At 42.4% G+C, this 20,984-nt stretch overlaps 1 protein-coding gene across 6 annotated transcripts in view; it reads right to left on the bottom strand.

Moving 5' to 3' along the window:
• DGKI (diacylglycerol kinase iota) overlaps window positions 1–20,984 on the bottom strand; it is a 233,888-nt gene that overhangs the window by 178,539 nt on the left and 34,365 nt on the right. For 2 of the 6 annotated variants that reach the window (XM_027793041.2, XM_027793045.2), the window contains exon 1: window positions 14,928–15,248. The exons of the other annotated variants lie outside the window; for them this stretch is intronic. In XM_027793041.2, coding sequence (XP_027648842.1) covers window positions 14,928–15,016 — 89 coding nt within the window. In that variant the 5' untranslated portion in view covers window positions 15,017–15,248. Of the gene's footprint in view, window positions 1–14,927; window positions 15,249–20,984 lie in introns of those variants that run through there. 6 annotated transcript variants of the gene reach the window in all.

Here is a 20,984-nt window from a genome sequence, read left to right as displayed (position 1 = left end):
AGATACACATCTTGGGCTTTAGGTGTATCATGGATCCATTTCCTCCTTCCAATAAACATGCACTTTATGGCAATCATCTTATTACCTTAACACATACATACAGCAATACATGCAACAGCCCAGCCAAGAGTCCATTTTAATAGAACACAGTCTGTTCTAAATAAATACATATATTTTGCTCAGAACATTCCCAACTAGGTTTTCTATATCTCATAGCATGAAACCAAGAGTTCGCCAAAGCTAATCAGCCCTCCATAGTATAATAATAAATACAATGAGCAACAGGCTAAGGAATGACAAAATATGCTCAGCAGAAATAAGAGTGTCTCTGTGCTACCAGTCAGTTTTGTCTGAGTTATCTTAGGAAAAATGTATTTTTCCCTTTGCTGCAGGAGTTACCAATTCACAATGGGGCATCAATTCTGATGCAGCAGTTTGGCTAGGTGTCCCCAGAAATGCATCTCCAATGCTGGTCCACGTAGACTGCTCCAGAGGAAACACAGAACAGCAACAACAGTGGATCTGATTCTTTGGGATGGCCCTGTTACAGGTAGAAAAGTCCCAGCACAACCAGAAAATTCCCATGTCAGTTCCAACCACTAGCCAATGTACGTCTTTATTGCTGAGATTTCCTTTCCTTCAGCATTAATTCAGCCTGCTGCTGTTAACTGCTTTTGGCTACTGCCCTCAGTTATATTTATTTATACAACCACTGCCTACCCCTAACAATTCATGCTGATGATTGAATTCAATATACACGTGAATCCAGCAGTCAGTGTTAAAAAAATACTTTCCAGCAATACTTAATCTACTACCAGTTGCTTTCAGTGGGGCAAGTGTGGCTCTACTATAGTACAGCCCGAGTGAACAATTTGGTTAATTGAAAATAAAAGGCACTATTCTGAAAAAAAGTGTACAATACAGTTTTCAAAAATGCCTAATGACTTCAAATCTAGAAATAGATTAGGAATCCAGTGCAATCACCACAATTTGGGAGTCAAACCTAGCATTAGACCTTCAGATTGTGGCCAGAGGCAAAAGACAACAGTCAAAGAGAGCACAAACCAAGACGAAGGGAGTCAACAGGGACATACAGGGTGGGAGAGGAGAACAGGCTGTATCACAGGCTCGAGCCCGGCAGTGACCAGCCAGCAGTCTGACCTCACATCCATTATATGCCCATGTCCTGGAGATCCCACTCTGGGGCCAACACAGAAGAGTTCTTAACAGCTCCCAGCACCTCCAGGAACTGCTGCAGAGTGTGCCAGGGAGATGCCAGCTCCTCATCCATGCCAAGACAGTGCATGGGGAGACAAGGTTTTAACAAAATGAGGCCTCTTAAGTCACCTAGGTTTTTAGTTTTTAACCTATTACCTGTGTCCACCCAGGAAAGCTCCATTCATCTAAAAGTCACAGAAGAACGCACCTCCTGTGTGAAGCACTGGCTTTGGATTTAAAGCATTTCATTTAAGCCTAACCCTCATCAGCTAAAGCTACACTAAGTACTGTCAGTAGAAATATTAGCATCCAGATTAATACTGTGAGTTTTAAACTCAGAAGTAGCTGTGCCTAAAGCACTCAAGCGCTACAACCTCCTCTTCTCAGCATGACCTTACTTTGCCAAACAACTTGTCTCCTTAATCATTTCTACCTCTCTTTTCTTTGGAGCTTCCAGAAAAAAAAATTAAAAAAACTCAAAAAATCCCTAATATAAAGCATCTCCTACTGTATTTAGAAAAGAACAGCAAAGAACACAAGTATTTACAATGCTAATGTGAATAAGAGAGAAAATAGAAGAGCTGCTTTGGCATGTAAGACCTGTTGGAGTTCTATAGCTGGTCCCCTTGGGTTATTTCAGACAAAATTAATTCCATACAGGTTTAGTAGAAGGGGAAAGAGATTCCCACTGAAGAGACCTGGCATAAAAAGAAAATCTTGATTTTCCACTTTGAGCTCTAATGAACTTTTCACAGACAAAAGAGTACCAAATACAGAGTTCACATAAGAGGTCTGAACTGCCTTTTACTCCCCCAAAACAAGTTCTTATCTTTGTGAACAGACACATACACTGAGTATCTGGCCTGTCAAGTTGATTTAAACATAGACTCTATTGTCAATAATGCATTTAATTTCATTCTTGACATGGAAGAACAAATCACATACAGAAGTGCTTTATAAAGCATGATTTAGCTTCCTTATAGGCCTCTTTACCAGTGCTCCCTCCAAAAATACAAGCGATTTGAACATTCCTCTTATTTTTCATTACTTTTCTCTCCTTGTTATTCACCAGAGAGATTAGATTCTGTATCCTCATTCATCCTCAACCATTATCCTCTTCCCTTTTAAGTCCCCTCTGAAGACCTACTTCTCCTATGGTACTTGTAGAAAAGTAGGTAAGCACAGCTTTCGTTCTCTTTACCTAGTTATCATGTGGGCCAAGAGTCAAAGCAGGGGAAACAGGGAGCTGAAGCATAAACAGTGCTGGAAAAAGGGGAACTAAGTAGTTTAACAAAATTAAATCAAACAAGGCAATAGCTACTGACCCATATGCCTGTCACACGCAGCCATTGCTAACAAACCACACTGCTTGTACTACCTTTCATCCCTCCCAGACCTTTCAAATTCAAAACAACGATCACTTTTCCCAATTGGCTGGTATAGAGTTAGGAATAAATTGCTTTTGTGAAAAGATTTATATATATATTTTAAAATACCTAACCAGAAAGATTGGAAGCAAGGAAGTATATTGCTTTTTTAAGTGCAGAAATTTCTGTCCAAGTATCTATTTTCTCTCAGTTTGACTCATTACCTTACAACACATAATGTGCTGGGAGACTGCTTTATACACCGGGTACACCTCACAAGGGTTCTAAAAATGAGCAGCCACAAGGGCAGGTCCTTGTGTGAATATACAGGCTTTAAAGAGAAAAGAGGGAACCCCATGTAATCAACCTTTTATGTGATTTTTCCAGCTTGTTCATTTTAGGCAAATCAGAATATTCTTGTTACTTGTAGTACACTAATGACTAACAAGTCCCACTCAACTGGCACCCCCACTGTGAAGAAACGAATTACACTCCCCCAAAACTTTATTTTCCTGTATCTTAGATGAGAGTGGTATTTAACAAGATCTACAAGCTTTCTTTTTCTAGGCTGAGGTAGCGAGGAGGAAAACATCTCTCCAGCCAGCTAAAATATTAAGGCATGCATTCCCCAAGCCCTTGCTACTAGAGCAGAGGCGAGAGGTGCCAAACAGACATATGCAATACACAGGAGCAGGCAAGGGACATTGATTGCTCCTTGGCCATTCCTCAACTGCTCCCGGAGCAGGATGGAGACAGCTCTGTGTACCACCAGCCTCCGCCGACCCAATGCTCCTATTTCCACACCACACGTTATTCACACCTCTAAAGGCCCGTCCTGAGCAAGGGTCACACCAAGCTAAGGGGGGGACATTCCAAGCCCAACAACCCAGGTCTGTGCAGAGGGTGAGAAGCCACTCACTCCAGGTTAGCAAGGTCAGCCCCAGAGCCCATAGGCAGTGGGGATGGCAGTCTTCCCCCAGTATGCCAGTTCCAGGGAAGATTGTTTTCCCTAGCCAAAGACAGCCCTCAGAAGACCAGCACAAGGGTGCAGAAGATCTTGAAATGAACAGGGAATTAGAGACAACATAATCTGACCCCATGCACCTTAGTTTTGGTACTTTATACACAGCTAAGAAGGAATTCCATGCTTCAGATTATCATTTCTCCTCTCTCCACGTTTCTTCTAATAAGTCCCATTTTCCCTACATTTTGGGGGTTTGAAGTTGGTTTGGGGGGGTGGGGTGGTATTTGCTTGCTTTTTGGTGGTTGGGGTTGTTTGGGGCTTTTTTGGGTGTGGGGATATTTTGTTTTGTTTTGGGGGGGGGGGTGTCCTTTTTTTTTTTAGTTTTGGGATGGGTTAGGGGAGAGGGTGTTACGGTTTTCCCATCCTTACAAATTGCTTTGCAAGGGCAAAGTGAAACATTTTCTTCTTTCTAGTTTGCAAGACAATGAGATTCTGGAGATTAGAGGCAGACAGACTAAGGTACCTGAAAAATCACGTGACCCTCTCAAAACTTATCTTTTCCTCTGGGAGCCATATACATCTTGCCATAGCACTGCAGGCACCACCTTGACTTCTCCTTCAACTCCAGCTACAGTCAGGGAAGATGCTCAAAAGTAAAAAAAAAAAAAAAAAAAAAAAGGAAGGAAAAAACCAAAAGACTTCTGAACTGGAAACTGTAGCAAAGAGATGGGGCTTACAACAAGCCAATGTTTTCTTTCTTTAAACCACATTACACTTCCTTAATGTAACAGCCAAACCTCAGAGGACTGGTGGAGGGCACTGTGTACGCATATACAGGAACTGGAAAATACTTTTCATTGTTTTTCCTGGAAACTATGTGCCAGCTTCTGTAGAGAATCTCTTTTTGGCATGGATCTCTAAGATGCCACATGCCGAAGGACAAGTGGATATAAATTGAGCTCACTGAAGTCAGTAATACTGCCTTGCAAAAAGCCTTCAGTACATTTTTGACCAAGAAGCAACTGCTGAACTCCTCACAAGTCAGGTTTTCAGCTGGCATAACCTGCAACAGAGCAACATCATGTGCAGTGGCCTGCACCGTTCTGTACCACTCTGCAATAAAGACTAGAGCATCAGGAATATGGGGGCAGAGGACGACAGGACATGACATGACACAACACAGCTTCTATTCCTGCTCTCTTGCTTTGCTAGCACAACAGAGATCTGACATGTAACCATTTCCCTGCCTGGCAGCTCAGCAAAGTTCCTTCTTTCAAACTGATCTTTATGAAGCTTGAGGCATTTTCTGAGCATGGGCTACGTGCCTTCAACAGCAAAACTAGAAGCATGTGGGTTACATGGAGTATTTCAAGCTTGGTGAACTTTCTCTGCAGTTCCTAACTGGTTTTAGGCCATTACATCACACACAAGCACAGCTAAAATGTCAACTTTCAGCACAAACTGAAACACTGAGACACAGCAGGAGCCATCTGTAAAAAAACCAGGCTCCAGAACAGAAGCTTGAAGCAGAAACAGATTCATGTGTTTTGATGCAGAGTTGTGTAATGTGTATACATTTTTAGATAACTGGCCCCACATTAAGAAATACGGGCTCCCTACATAACATTTTATGGAAAGGAATTATGCTACTTGGAAGAACCTATCAACTAAGCTGGCTAGTAGGGAAATATTAGGAGAGCATGGCCAGAGTGGTCTTCATTTCAGCTCAAAATTCACACACACTCCTGATGCCTCTGTGGCAGCAAGGGCCTCCATGTCTGTACCACCTCGTGTGGGTGGATGTCAGCCCTCTCAGCACACCGAGCCACTCTGAACCAGCAGAACCCAGCAATCCTGCCAGCGGGGCTCTCTGGATCAGTCTTAGTATCATGTCAACATGGTCAGCTGGTTTTCAAGGCTCAAGCTCACAGCCAGAACCAGCTCAGGGCCAAGGATACATTAACCTCACTTGTGCCTACTGTAGACAAACCCTAAGACTAAAAGAACAATCTTACAGAGACAGACCAAATACTTATCTAAGCCAGCAGCTTTTGCCCACAGCCAGTTGGTAATGGATGCTAATAGAGCACAAGAACACGGCAAGCACAAAGGTCTATCGCCTTCCACATCTCCATCTTACCCTTAGCAAAGCAAAACTTCGGTCTCCTTGAGATGGGCTACAGCAAACCCTCCCACTTCATAGTCACCAATGGATTTTTACAGTGTTCATTTATTTGGTCTTTTAATACAGGTATCTTTGTCTTTATGACATTGTGTAGTAACGAGATCCACCACACAGCATTGTACTGTGAGCAAAAATAATTTCTATTCTTTTAAACCCGTTTGACAAGTTTATTTGATGCTTTCTGGCTCTCACATCATAGGAAAGCCTAAATTAGTGTTCCCTACCTGCCTTCTGCTTGCTCCTCACGCCATTCAAGCTGGTAAAACCTTTTCTACCCAGTCTTTTCTCATCCATAAACTGTTCCATTTCACTGATCAAATTATTGTTGCTCTATTTGCCTCCTCTGACTTCTATTTGCTTTTCTGAGCAGTAAGCAGAAATCTTCACAGAGTTACCTACAGTGACTACTAAATCTTTCTCCAAATGGGTAATAACTAATGCACAAGTCAATCCTTGCCAGAGTTAACTGCAAAGTAACACAGATGGAGAAAAGAAGCCCTATCAACACAGAATTGCAACCCCATTTTATAGTCCATTCATTCACTACAAGTGATCCTTCTGCAACTCTGCAATTATTTCTCATTTTAAACTGCCTAGAGACAAGTTTTAGCACCCCATAGTTTATTTCCTGTTTCCAATTTCCAAGAGCACATTTAGCAACAACCATTCTAGCTCCATGTGAATCCCTGATAACATCCCTCTAGACCAAAAACTGATCACTTGCCCCAGTCTTGCTCTTTAATATGTTATTAGACCAAAAATCTTCACCCAAAAACTAATGCAATTTAGTTTCTTCTAAACTAAGAAGAATACTGTCCAGGAAAAAAAAAAAAAAAAAAAGCAAATGCAGATGCATTATGTCAGTCAGATCATAAAATAAACAAACAGCTTTGGCAGAAGAACCAGAAGTAGTGTGACTAAATACTGACACTTCAGCCCATCTCCAGCCTTGAGCAGTTTTACAGTCAGGCTTAGGGATTTGTCTGCATATCAATAGTAAATCCAAATCCCTAGAGGATTCACAGTTATCTCAAAGCTCACATGTATGGGAAATAAAGCATTAGCCACTCACCCCTAAAGCTGTAACATACCACAGCTCTTCCTCACGAGTTAGTTATTGGCAGTCCACAGAAGGTAGCTGTAAAAAGGCAGCAGTTTTCATAATTCCTGGAGCATTTCTGGAGGTTAAGGTGCGAGGAAATGACACACCTTGGCTACAGGCAAAATAAGTATCTCCCTTTCATACAGATACAACTCAAATACTGTATAAAACAGAGGCAGCAGGCATTGCTCAGTGTTCTCTGTGTATATTTAGATTAAATAGATTTAAATATTTTTAGACTAAATGCAATCAAAGCATGCCTCAATAGCTGCTTCCAGACTGCAGAGACACTTACGCTGCCTTTCACCTGCCAGTTAACTCTGACACAGTAACTGCCCTGCACCACTTCACCAGTGAGGCCATCATGTCCCAGGTGTCTACAGGAGACTGGGAACAGATGCACAAATGAGAACAGAAATGAAGGTGCTCACAGCCTCTATGGCATAAAACTGGGTTGCTAAGGATGATCCCCCACAGAGACTTAAATTATGTTAGCCCACTAGTAAGGCTTCATGAGAAGCACTCACAATGAGAAAAGTAGTCAGGGAACTCAGCTGCATATATTTTTTTTTATTCCTGCAATTCCCCTCAGTTCACTGGGCTGTGCAGACAATCATTTTCTATACAGCCCAATAGCTCCATTTGTGTCTCAGACATCTTCCAATTTCAAGCCCTGTAGACTTTCATTCTGCATTGTTTTAAAAGAAGAATTGTAAATCTATTCAAATTCACATGCATCTCTAAATTAAAGTGCACTTCTGAAGTCTTCTCTGCCTTCTCCCCTTAAAGCATCAGCATCCCTAATCTAAGAAGAAGAGTACAACTACAGTTCTGTTACTGATTTTGATCGCAATCATTGAAAGGACAATGCAGACTGAAATTTGTTTTCCATAGAAATATACTTAAACAGCAGTGCAAAATAGTTACCAAACAAAGAAGTCCCTCTCCTATGGATGAAAGGCAAAAATTCTTACTGGTACAGTTTTTTTAGTGCAAGCAGCACAGACACGAAGCTCTTCCTGGAAATTGTAAATAGGACATGACTGGAACAAAAAAGGCCATTGTGTTAAATAAAACAGCTATAACCTGGGTACACCTCGTGGAACACAAAGTACCAGGGTTAACTATGTTTGAGCCCTACTCCTTTGCAGGGCTGAGGTAAAAAACAAGAAAGAGGTCCAAATGCATGCCAAATAATTCATAAGAGAACTGAGCCTCATATTGATCAGGACCAAGAAGTGCTGGGCCACAACTGAAGCTCAGAACATTTGGATTTGTTCTGTGTTTAGGAACACCAACACTGATGTCAGCAGAAACATTTTCAGAAAACCATTTCCTTTCCATATAGGGAATGGCAGAATAGGATGCAACTCGGAAAAATGTCAGTATAGATCAGTTCAAGGGTTTATTGACTCTGTAATGACAGCAGTTTTGTGTTCTCCCATGGAACGTAATCCTAAACTGCTCAACATCCCACTTTGTGCAGGCAATACTTTTTCTGCACTACACAGAAAATAACCACACATTCACAAGTTCACCAAAATATGAACTGACCCCTAACGTCAATGAGCTTCTAAGCAGTAAAGAACAAAGAATCAGTTTTGTTCTGTAACTAATTTTAGGCATGCCTTTCATGGAAGTCACATCCCAACACAAGGTGTGCTAGCACAGGGTGATTTATAAGCAGACCCAATGACAGAAGAAAAAGAACTCGTAAATAATACCACCATGCTAACAATTTTGCATGCTAGTTTTCTCACCTAAAACATCCTCCGGAGTGCATAGTCCATACTAGGTAAAGCAGCTATGCAGAAAGGCCATGTCTACTTTGCTCTGAAGCAGATGAAATCCACCTGGAAACATACACAGGAATGTATAGGAAAGTGAACTGAACTATGTCAGGCAGCATGTAAGTACTGCACTGAGGTGGCCTCCTCTCCTGTCAAAAGAGGAGAAACCCCAAGAGCTACAGTTACATGCCTAGACCCAACAGGGTCCCAGAGAGAGAGCGGTAAATTGCTAATATTGCTAGTGAGACATCAAACCCATCCATTTGAACCACAAGGGCAACCACAGCTTCTCATATTGCTCACCTCCCTGCCTTAACTCTCCCCAGCTCACCCAACCCGTGGGAGTTAGTTCCCAGCCTCATCGCCAGAGAGGCGAAGGGGATACTGCGCCTACATAATGTTTTTCCCTTTGTGCAGAGATTTTTGCCATCAGGAACTGCTGAGTGCCTTTAGCACTAATTTGTGCTAGCCACACTCATTTTGACACCACCTGCTGAATACAGCAAGGCAAGGCACAATCCTATTGTAAGGAAAATCTCAGACCTTACACTCACAGGGAGAAACCAAGTCGTGCATAGCCTGCTCTGCCTCTGTATCACAGCCTTTCCAAAACGTCCAGATGACTGGCTATTTCTCTCCTGTGAAGGCACATAAATCCCAACCTAGAAACCCATAGAGGGTTAAATACATCAATCCCTATACTTTCCCCATATCCCCACACCTCCAATGCTTTTGCTAAGGGCACAATCTTCAGTTTTAAAATAATCTTTTCAAAGCGCATTTAAAATAGCAGTTTCCCACTCAAATACAGGGCTATGTGAGCGCCTCTCAGTTCTTCACAATTGCATACATATTCACCAGGAAAGAGAGCAGAGAAGTAACAAAATAAAGCAGTTCAGACAAACAACATAACGAAGAGACCTTTGGCAGTAGAGCACTGCACTTTGTAGGAGCCTCTCTCCATCCGAAAGACTCAAGTGATTCATTCACAATTCAGAATGATTAGACCAACATTTTCTACCCTGAAGCTGAGGGAAAATCTTGAGTTATGGGAATTTCAGTAAATATGGAAACACCCGGTGAGTTTCATTCAAGACCTGTGCAGGCAAGAGTAGGAGTTAGGCAAGGTTTCCTACCTCAGTGCTGCTTTTGATTAATTACAGTGAAAGCAATCTTTCATCAACTATTTTACAGTAGAATAAGATTATTACAGGAGAGACTGATCTCTGAGAAATTACAGAAGACATGGATGAACCCACTTACATTTCTACTTTACCTATCTGCATTTCTCAGAAATCCCTTTTTTTTTTTTTCCAGCTGCGATGACAGTCTGTTTAGATATCCTTACTGAAATATCCAGAGTGACTTGTATTCCTTAGAGAACTCCACAGCTTCACAAAACACTCTATGTGAATTTAGACCATTTTTGCCAGTATGCATTACTTGACATTTAGAGAATGTTGCCATGATCCATAGTCCCTGGTGCACCAAAAGCTACTTGGAGATTTCTGTCATCCTTTACAGTCTGTACCAAATACCTTTTCCCCTCCCTTTTTTCAAATATGAATTTACTGCAAATGAAAACTGCCCTGCTGACAGGTCTGTGAAATGCTCTGCTTCTCCAAAGAACACAGAGACTGGCAAATAGATGGAAATTTCTACATTCAGCTTTATCTCAGTGTGTTGATACCATCATGTAAAGGGATCACCTCCCTAAAGGAAAGAGTTGTCCAGGGTCTAAAGTCCACAGATTTCTTCATCTCCCTAGTTGAAATGTCCGTTAGATTGCCATTTAACACTAGTGCTGAGGGCAGGGGATGCAGTACATCCAAGTGTTGCAAACTAAAGGAGTCGGTGCATCTGCGTAAACAAAGCCACAGCGCTCTGCACATGTACACTTCCATGTGCTTGCAGCATTGGGCCCATGCCGAAATAATCATCTGGAGCTTCAAGAGAACGTGTCCTGACTGTGCTCGTCTTTGAGGATTTGGTTGCATTGGGATTTTTCAAGACTATTCAAGTGTTAGGAACATTTGATGAAGCAGCCCACTGCACACAGATCTCCCAGAAATCAAAGAATAAGGATACCCTGAGGAGCTGTGTTCATCCACCTCCAGGGTGAGATATAAAACGCATGTACTGCTTCAGACCAAAACAAATGGGAATTTAAGAACCTACTATCTAAAATGAGCATTTCATCAGCAGGAAAGAGATGGGAGCCGGCAGAAGTTATATTTATTTTCTAATTGTTGTTGTCACCATTTCACGATGCGTGCTCCCAAGTCCTGACACATAACTTAAAAGTCCTCTGAAAAACCTGGTTACTCAAGTTTACTACACAACGCAGTCCTTGTTCTGCATTCACGTGTACCCACACCTGTGCAACTTCACTCTTACCAAGTTAACAGGTGTAAGATTCCTCCTTTCAAATTAAATAGTAATTTGACCTGAGACTTAACACCCACCAGACACTGCCCTGCACTATCCCAAGGTTGTCACTCAGCCCCCCCGCAGCGACAAGGCAGCTTGCCCATCTCCTGATTTACAAGACCTTGCTGCTCCACTTTAAAGGTAGATCCCACACTGGTGCTTTGTCAACTGTCACGAACAGCTGCTGATTTTTCAGGATATATCACATGTCCTCATCAGTACCTCTGCTATTTCACACTTTATTCCCCACAGTAACCCGAGATAACTATCATCCGGTCTAGAGGATCTGCCACCCCTTGGGTTCTCAAGTTGCTTTATATAAAACAGACACATGCAGATCAAAAAAGAGAGTATTAAAAGTAATATGGAGAAATGTTTTGTTCTTGATGTAAAATTCTCAGATTTGCTTGCAACAAATATTTCCATTTGAGGTTAGTTTGATTTTAAATTTAATCATACTGAAAAACTGAAGTTTGCCTCGAGATCACCACAAGCTCACACAAATCTGAGCTTGCCATCCCGAATCTGACCGCAAACTGCTGCTGTCTGAAAATTTTGAAATATGAAAATAGATTTAAGCTATACCTCTCATAGATTAAAGATTCCCATCAGATTTCCAGCTTCCTCACTGGTATTTCTGATTGCTTTTTCCTCTCATTTAAAAATAAAATTTAAAAATAAAAACCAACAACCAAAAACCAAACAAAAAACCCACACACACAAACCCAACCAAAACAACACAAAAAACATCAACAAAAAAAACAGAGGCATGAGTCTAGGTTTTGGGCAACCAAAAACTGACACAAGACTTTCCAGTGTAGAGCGATTACGGCCATCACCTTTAAGAAGCTATGGCAAATTAGGCTACCGGTTACAGACCAAGTGGAAAAAAATGCCTTCCAACTGCCTGTACAGTTGCAGTTAATAATTTGACCTGTGCTTTTACCTCTGATCAGAGACTAAAGTTGTAGAAATATTCAGCTGAAAACAATTTATGATGTGTTGACCATAAGTAACATATATATGCTTTTTACAGGTGAGGAAACAAGCAAATGTACACTGCATCCACTGTTTCCAAAATGAGGGGAATGAAAATGTCCTTTCCTACTACTTAAATTTTCAAAGTTAATTTGAAGTAAAAAATCTGGCAAATAACCCAGCCTGAAAGGGACATTTTCAAAAATAACTGTGCACTCAGGCTCAGCAGATCAGCTTATTGGTCTCAACATGGGAATCCAACATTGATGCTTTTTATTAACAAAAAAAACCCCAAACCCAACAATATATCCAATTTTAAACTTTATGCCAGTTAAGAAATTACATTATTTTTCACTAATAAAGTCAATAAATGCAGCGAAGCATTTATCTCCACAGAGAAGAGAGCACATCTAGAGTCATCCACACAGGAGATACAGGTAACAGCCAGAATTATTCCAAACTGCCAGACCCAGGAGCTTGTTCAGCATCTCCTGTTGCCCCTTTTCTCTAACAGTTACTCCCAAGGGAGAATAACAAGGGGAGAGGGAGTCTCAGTTCTCTTTTTTGTTTGTTTGGGCTTTTGTTTTTTCTTAGGGTTTCAGCTTATCAGCTTGACAGCAATAAACAACCCTCTGAAAGCACGCATTCAGACAACACTGCCCCACTTATATGCATGAAATCTTTCTGGAAATGAACCCCCAAATGTCTGCATTTGGTCTGTATCCTGGTCCTGCTATTCCAGGAGTTTATTCTGAATTTTCCAAGCTTTCAACTGCAAGATCAGCCTGCACCCTCCTAGGAGGGCCTGGATTCCTCCTGGGCTCCTTGCTGCTTGGCTAGAGGCACAAAGAGAACACCTATGCCCAAGGGAATTCCTCATCCCTCCCTTCACAGGCCTGTAAAAACCTCAAGGGAAGGTTAACACAGGTCTAAGCTTACGAGACACAGTCCTCATGCCGAGACAGAATGGTAGAAACACAGAAGCGGAGAAATAAAAACTGAAAACAAATCACTAAACTTTTTAGTACTGAACGGGTGCTTTCTAATTCCCTATAAATGTTTCAGCAGTGAAAGTTTTGTTTTTATCTTAGATAATTAATATATCAGTATTAATCAGTAGTCATTACAAGATATTTTCTACTGGAAAACAAACGCCCTAAGGGAGGACTTTCTAAATACTATGAAGTCAAAATGAGGCATGATTCTCACACACATAACACTTATCACCATTTTTCCTGTTGTGTTATTGATACACATTTCACTGAAAAATGAGTGAATGTTCAAACAAAAAAAATGTGACTTCAGAAGTCCAGTTCTTCCATGTGCACACCGCTCTTTTCCCTACACACTGAAGTGCAAAACATGAAGGCCAACATTCTCTAAAAACCACAGCATCACACAGCTCTGCCAGTTGATCTATTACTTTGTTCTGTAGAACCCGTTCTCAAAAATAACCTGAAGCTTGTAAGTGGCTTGTTGTGAGCAGGATGCGATCCTAAACAAGACATGAAAACAGGGTTGGAAGGTAAGTTCTTCAATCGATTGTCTGAAATATTCTGTCTTCATCAGATCAATCTTAAATTGCTAGCTGAGGGTGGAGAATTATTCCCCTGTCTCCTTTAGAAGTGACAAATGAAAGCAATTTTCTGTGGTGGGAAAGGGAGAGAAGTTTTCATGTTTCATCAATACATGTCAATACAGTATTAATATAAACCTCTCCTTGAATACCTCCACAAGTAATCTCAAAGAATCAAAAAGTCATTTTTCTGTTACAAAAGGAATAGAGTGCACTTAGAAAATATTGCCGATTAACTAGGTTTGGTATAGAAATCTATCTCCAATTAGCATGATGAAGTTCCTTTGCTATCCTAATTAATGAGTGTTATTCAGTATGGCACTTTTTTAAGAGTAATGAAACAAAGTACAACTGAACAGTGGGATTCCTTTGGTCCATGCTCAGTATGATGCAGAAATTGTTGTGAAGGTCACACAGGCAAATAACTTCCTGCCATTAGTGTGTACCTGGAAAATTAGGAGAGGGTCTACAAAGGGAGATGGAGGGGGCAGGGGTTGTGTAGGGGGAGAATCCATCCACAAAGCAAAACAGAACTTCACAGGAACCAGTGAGAGTTTTAACTGAGCCCGATCTAAAGCCCCCTGCAGACAATGGCAGTCTTTCCAGACCCATCAGGAAGCCCTGGATTTTCCCTCAGCATGACACGGCAGAACTCTGCTTGGCTTTGCAGGCAAGCTGAATGCCTAGTCCCTTGTTTGGCAAAGGCAGGGATGCTTTTCCAAAGGCTGCATTAACTTTTGAAGGGAGTACTATTCCTTCCTTCTCAGCCAGGGAGAAGACTAAATTTTTGCAATGGAGACCCTTCAAAGGGGGAGGAAAGGGTTATGCATGGGCACCCAGGATGAAGAATCACAACACTTAAGTGTGAGAGCCACCCAGCAGTAGAGTTTTCCAGAAGCTAATTCAGTCATTATTATAGCCCAGAAGAATAGTGTAACTGATGACTACAAGCAAAATGACTGGTATTTCAGAATGCATACTGTTCCATCCCTTCTATCCTTCCCAAAGTCCCTCTTCTCTTCCCATCTCAATTGCCAAGCTATTTTCCACAGTACTGCGCGTGTGCAGCACTGACTGCCATGAGCAAACATGACCCAGTACAATCAGTGAACTGTGCTGAATGCAGTGCATCTCAAAACAGCAGATACAACACAGCATCACGTGTGACGATAACTGTCGTTCTTCATGTATTATTAGAGGAAGGAGATCTAAAAAGCCTGAAACACATTCCGTGCTTGCAGACAGCAGTCAAACAAGACTGGCCATTATGTCACTGAAAAGCTTAAAATTCAACAGTTCCTGCAAGAGCCCACTTACCAGCTATCCAAGGAGCCTGGCATGGACAGCCTACACCTGTTCCATTTCCTGCTGCTTTTGCAGAAGAAATCCATGCATCCCACACTCATAACTTCCAAGAAAAAGAAAAAATAAAAATCTGAAAGTCCAGCACCTCAGAGAGCCAGGCTAGGTAAGAAAAGAGAGGTGCTCAGTTTTTGAGGAAATCTTCTCCAGTTTCAACTCATCAGCCCCTTCCCCTGCCTCCCACCACAGTGTGTCAAACTGATTCAGGGAAATCTAAAGGAAGAAAAGAAGCATCAAAGGTCAGTTCTTGTAAGAGAAATGGTGCTTGTGAGCTGGTCAGCGTGAGTCTGCTGAAAGGATGTATGGCTAGGTGGGGAGGGTAATATGTGCACACACATGCACACAGACGTCAGACCCTTCCTTGGAAGTGGATTAGGTGGCAGATGGTGTCAGAACCTGAGCTGCTGTCAAGAGCAGAGTTCACACTGTTCTGCTCCCCTGCACTTAGAGGGGAAAGCAGCAAAGACAAGCCATAAAGAAAAAAAAAAAAAAAAAAAAAAGAGGCTCATAAATAGCTGACAATCAGCTTTGTCATTGGCAAGGAGCGGAACTACACCCCTTCACTTGCTCCCTTCTCCCCCCAGAGTCCTCACAGGCAAAATCCTCTCTGAAACAGAGACAAAAGAGGAAACACACACAGACATGCAATCTCCAAGCATGAAAAATACCAGAGGCTCAGATTTTCACAAGGAAACTAGAACCTGCTATTACCAACCCAAATATCAGAACCCAGGACAGCGAGGGGGAGGAGAACACCCAGCTTAAGGTCTATTAAAAGCAAAGGGAAAGGGGGAGAAGAAGAAATTAAAAAAAGAAGAGAGAGAGAGAAAGAGAAGAAAAACCCACTGCCTTTGATTGCCAACACAATGATAATAAATAGGGGAAATAACATTTGAGAGGGACGTACCAGCTGAAAGCAGTCACAATGACTTTGTGCAGGCATCCCTGTTATTAATAATTATTACAGATAATAAGGGTTTTAAGGCTGAGCAAAGGATCTTTTTCAGTTCCTAAAACCTGATCTTTCCCTGTCCTGTCACCCACCTCCCCTTCTCTCTCCTTCAAGCACCTGCTTTACATAGCTTTCATTGTATTATCATTATCTTCGTGGATAATTGATAGCTGAGCTCGACCAGCTGATGCTAAGAAAAGAACGACAAGGTGGTTAGACACACACCTACTATAAATAGACACACAACATGGCCAGCGTTTGCCAACATCTGATGACGTCTTCCCTCCTGGGTCCTAAAGTTAGCTAGTTTCTGAAAGTCAGGGAAGCAAAGGAGAGCGAGGTAAAATGCTTTCAATTAATTTTGCAGAGATTGAAGGGATAAAAATAAAAATACAAAACCCCACTCTTATGACATGCTAAAAATACTTACTTTATGAAACCTTCAGCATAGTTTGCAAAGCACAGTTTAAAAGCCTTTTTGGTTTTTTAGCAGCAACCATGAAGCTCAAAATATTTAGCTGGTGCTGGGATCTTTGCCGATAGGACTGAAAAGGGCCATGAGAAGATCTCTTTGCTAAGCACAGCGTGTAGACAGAGAATAAAGCAAAACTCACAACTGCAATAAGCCCCAAGGTATCTCCACAAAACATAAGTGCTCGTGCTCAGGAGCTTGGAGGGCAAAGGCTGTCAGCCTGTGAGTGCAGGGAATCTCAGCAGCCTCTGCATGGCTGGCAGGAGGCACCAGCTGCCTGGGGCACTGAGTCAGCAGCAAAACCTCCAGCCTTCATTGCTGGCTGGTTGTTGACACTTCTGGGGCAACCTCCTGACCCGTCCTTGATTGGATATGCCAGAGGTAGGCTTCCAGCTGGAAAATCCTTAGTCTTACTTGGCTGATCACCAAAAGCTGGGGGAGGTACGCTACTCCACCGTGCAGTTGCCTTTTGCCTACACCTTCTCGGTGACAGCCCTCTTGACTGCCCCTTCCAGTCCTGCAGTCCAGAAATTACCTTTGCACGATTCACCCAAGCTCTCCTGCACGCTCATCCCACGGCACAGCTCATCCTGCCTCCAGACTCAGCCTGCAGGGCACACAAAGAACAACCTGCCTTCCACAGCAACCCACCTCTCAGGAGCCAGGTGGTATTTTCCTCCTTTGACTGGGGGGGAAGTGCTGTTAGAAAGCTTCCTTGGAGCATTTCTGCCTCTGGCTGTGGAAGTCAGGCACAAGCACATGACACTCTCAGTACATTTTGTCTTCCTTTTACAAAAAGCTACCCCAACATGGTATAGGCTCCAAAATTACCTGCTCCTGGATCAGGGCAAATGTTTAGCTCTTTCTCTTAGCCATTGTGTCCAGTTGCACTTAGTAGATCATATTGATTTTTTAAATTATTTTTTTCTAGCATAAAAATGCTTATTTCTGGAAACTCTTAGTGCCATCCCTCTACAAACACTGATACAGGCTGCTTCTATTTGACAGGTCTCACTCCCCAACAGCCAGCTAAGCTTCATCAGTACAAGTAAGGCTAGAAGCCATTTAAAATTCCTCCTGACTAAGGAAAGCAGCTGCAGCTGAGTATTTGCCCCAGCACACACTGAGGCACAAGTGCTGGTTTTGTCCTCACAGTAGCTACCTCCCCTGTCAGAACTGATGAACTTGCACATATGCTCAAGTCTTCCTCATTTTCTTTCTTGGTGGTAATCTCACTCTGAAAGCCATTTTAGACTGCAAGAGTACAGCTATGTGAAAACAAACAACCATTTGTCCTAATTCTCATTCAAATATTGAGATGGAGAAAATCTGGCACTTCCAATAGAAGAAACCATTTGTCTCTCACAGTTTACCACAGCAGAGCTGTCATCACACACAGACAATGCCCAGTCGTGACACAGGAGCAGTATCTCAGACCACAGGGAAGAGGAAAGAGAAGAGAACCTAAGTCAAGCCTCCATGCAGCTCTGTGACAGGCAGCAAGCACACAACAAGAACAGTGGTACAAAGCCACACAAGTTTGAGGAGTGGGAGGACTTTTTCTTAAAAAAGCTCCAGAGATCTACGTAAGGTGGAGGTTTTATCTTGAGAAACTTGTAGCTTGAAGCTACCAAGAAAAGCTGTGTCAGGAGCAAAAGAAAAAAAACCTCACTTTTATAAAATTGCTTACCTAGCCAGTGCTGGAGGGCAAGCACACTACAGGGGAAACAAAAAAAAAGCATTCAAACAGTTTTTCCTCTCACCAGCCAAAAAAATACACACCAAAATGAAAGCTTCAAATATTAAGTATCCAAAACAAACAAGAGAATTTCCCAAAACAAGACTGCTGGTTCAACGCAAACCAGCAGCACTCAATTAAGATGATAGAGGTTTTACATGCAGCTGCACTAACACCAGTTGGGGACTGGCAAAACCCATTTAGACATGAAACGAAGCAGGTTCATTTTACGGTAGCAGAGGGCCAGGAATCAGGCAGGGAACAACTGACCTTCCATGTCTTTGTTACGCTTGTACAGAGTGGTTAACACCGCCAAAATAGTGGGAGGCAGTTCAGCAGGGATCAGTACCAGGAGTCTCAATAGATTATGCTATTATTTTGAGATTCTGTAAGAGAACAAATTAACCTTCTTTGTAACTCTTGGCTCACTTTAATAGACTTAATGGATGTCACAGGCTGGAAATACCATCTTACATTCCTTTAACTTCTGTACTGATTGTCCTCCTTACAATGAAAATCCACTATTTAGGTCTTGGGTGGGGAGCACAAGTTCTGTTATCCACACAATCAAGCCCCTCAGGTGTCTTGCTCATACACCCAGGACTGAAGCAATCACCACCCCAAGATAAAGAACACCTCTTCCAACAAGCTCAGACCAGCAGAAGCCATTGGAATTTTCCCACCTTTCCTTATAGCAGATGGCCCTGCACTTCCCCAAGATCATCTTGGAATTTTCATCCCCAGATTCCCACTCCTGCAGGGACCCAGGAGGCTGGCAATGTCTGACACATCTCTTGATAGCTCCATGTGGCACAGAAGAGTTTTTCAGATGTTGTGCTAAAGGGCTTAATCTTGCTACAGGAATATAAAAATTCCTTACAATTTGTGATATAAGAAGATTTAGACTTTTTTCCCTACAAATCCAGACTGGGGAATTGTTTTATGGTTACCTGTGATCACAGGGACAGGATCTAAGGGCCAGCAGAGTCTCATCCAAAGCCTTTATTCCCCTCCCCCCTTTTTTTTAAAAAAAAAAAAAAAATCTCTATTGTTTTCCCCATCATCCTTTCAAAAATTTAAAGAAGGCCACACAAGCCTGCACACCTCACATGAAGGCATTTTTTTTCTGTAGATTATTCAAAGGTGTGCTGGATTTCCAGTCATTTTCAGCCCACCACTAAAATTCTGCACTTCAGATGCAGCTCTAGTATAACACCTTATTTTACTTTAGATAGGGCTGAACAGCCACAAGTTACTACTAGTGCAGAATCCCAGTGCAGAGTACAGAGAGGGAACAGGAGTGGAAGGTTTCCCAACGAAGGGGAAATGTAATTTCCCAATGAAAAGGTAAGGAAGGCAGCAGTGATGCACTAAAACCTGCTCCTGATGGTGACAACCGCAGAAAGAAGTTTTCTGACTGGAGATCAGAAGGGGCAAGCTGAAACTAAGCCTGGGAAAGGGAAGCCTTGCTTAGAAACAGTCACACCAGTATTCAACTCCACACCAACAGCTCAGTCTACCAGACTCTGTCTGTCTGAAGACCCCCAAGGCCTCACCCCCTCTACCACTTACTCTGTTGACTCAGGTTTTGACTACAAATGCTATAAATGAGAAACTTATGAAAGGTATGGTAGGCAGAGGGCTTGAATGGCTGCAATATCCTCTAGAAGAATTCCTTCACGGTGCTTACAAACTGGAGCATGTATCTCTCTGACAGACTTTAGTTAGCCACAAGCGAGTGCCTAGGGTAGATATCAGTCTTCCTTAATACGCTGTTTTGCAGGCAGACCAGAACAAGGGAGAAATAATAATGCCACAGGCTACACTCATGAATTCATTCAGAGTAGAAGATGCATTGAGGTCTGGCACAGAAGTGGTGGCATTTCTAGGCACATCACTGTTGCTGCAAGAACAAATGTTACAGATTTGCAGGAGAAGCCCATACACCCCCCAGGTTTTGCCATCACTGGCTGGACAGCTGGAGCTAACGGGCATTTTCCTATAGCTCTGCCTGCCACAACTTGCCTTGGCTGCCCCAGGGCAGCCATAACAAGCAAAAGAGAATGCCAACAGGCTCCCTCCCAAGATAGCCTGGGCATCGGTGACAGCACAAATTTTGAGCATTATAGGTTCACATACGGTATGGTTCAGTCTGTCAGCCGCTCAAGATAAACAGATCACATCTGTTTCTTGAGGACAGCATTAGCTCCTACCACCAAATGCAAGTCTTTAAAGTCAGTTCTTTGCACAGATTACTCAAAAACATGTATGCTATCCAGTCCTACATACACTAAGGGTATTCTATGAACAGTGGGAAGGCATTAGAAAGCGGAACTAAAATGTGCCCTGAAACCTAAATTTATGTTGCAAATATATGGGCAGAAGCAGTATGGAGGGCATTTTTCTTGGCTTTTCAAGACAGGCAAACCCTGTAGCTGCAGAGATTCCATTTCCTTTGGGAAGCGCATTTGCACCCTGGCTGCCTATTCCCATGGAGCTGGGGCTTTTTACAGGTTCAGAGGGAATACAAAGATAAGCTTATATGGGAGCTCACAGAAACATGCCTATCTGAGGAGCTCTTGACGGCACAATGCCAGTCAGACGACACAATGACTGGCACAGTGTCACCCTTGGCTTTTGGTGGTTTTTTTTCTCCTTTCTCCTTTCCTGCACCCTCTCCCCCCCCCTTTTTTTTTTCTTTTATAACTCTCTTCCTTTTTTTCTGAGGTTTTTGATGTTAGCATCTCTCTCCAACTAACCTTGCCCTCCCCACCCCCTTTAAAATGAATTTTATGTCTCTCTAAAAACCTTTGCTTTCCTTCAGTAACAGGACATTTTCTCCTCCTTTCC

This window comes from Falco peregrinus, chromosome 6 (genome assembly GCF_023634155.1).
Source record: "Falco peregrinus isolate bFalPer1 chromosome 6, bFalPer1.pri, whole genome shotgun sequence".
Lineage (NCBI taxonomy): Eukaryota > Metazoa > Chordata > Aves > Falconiformes > Falconidae > Falco > Falco peregrinus.
The sequence above is the reverse complement of the archived record's forward strand: the minus strand, read 5'-3'. Positions and strand labels throughout refer to the sequence as shown.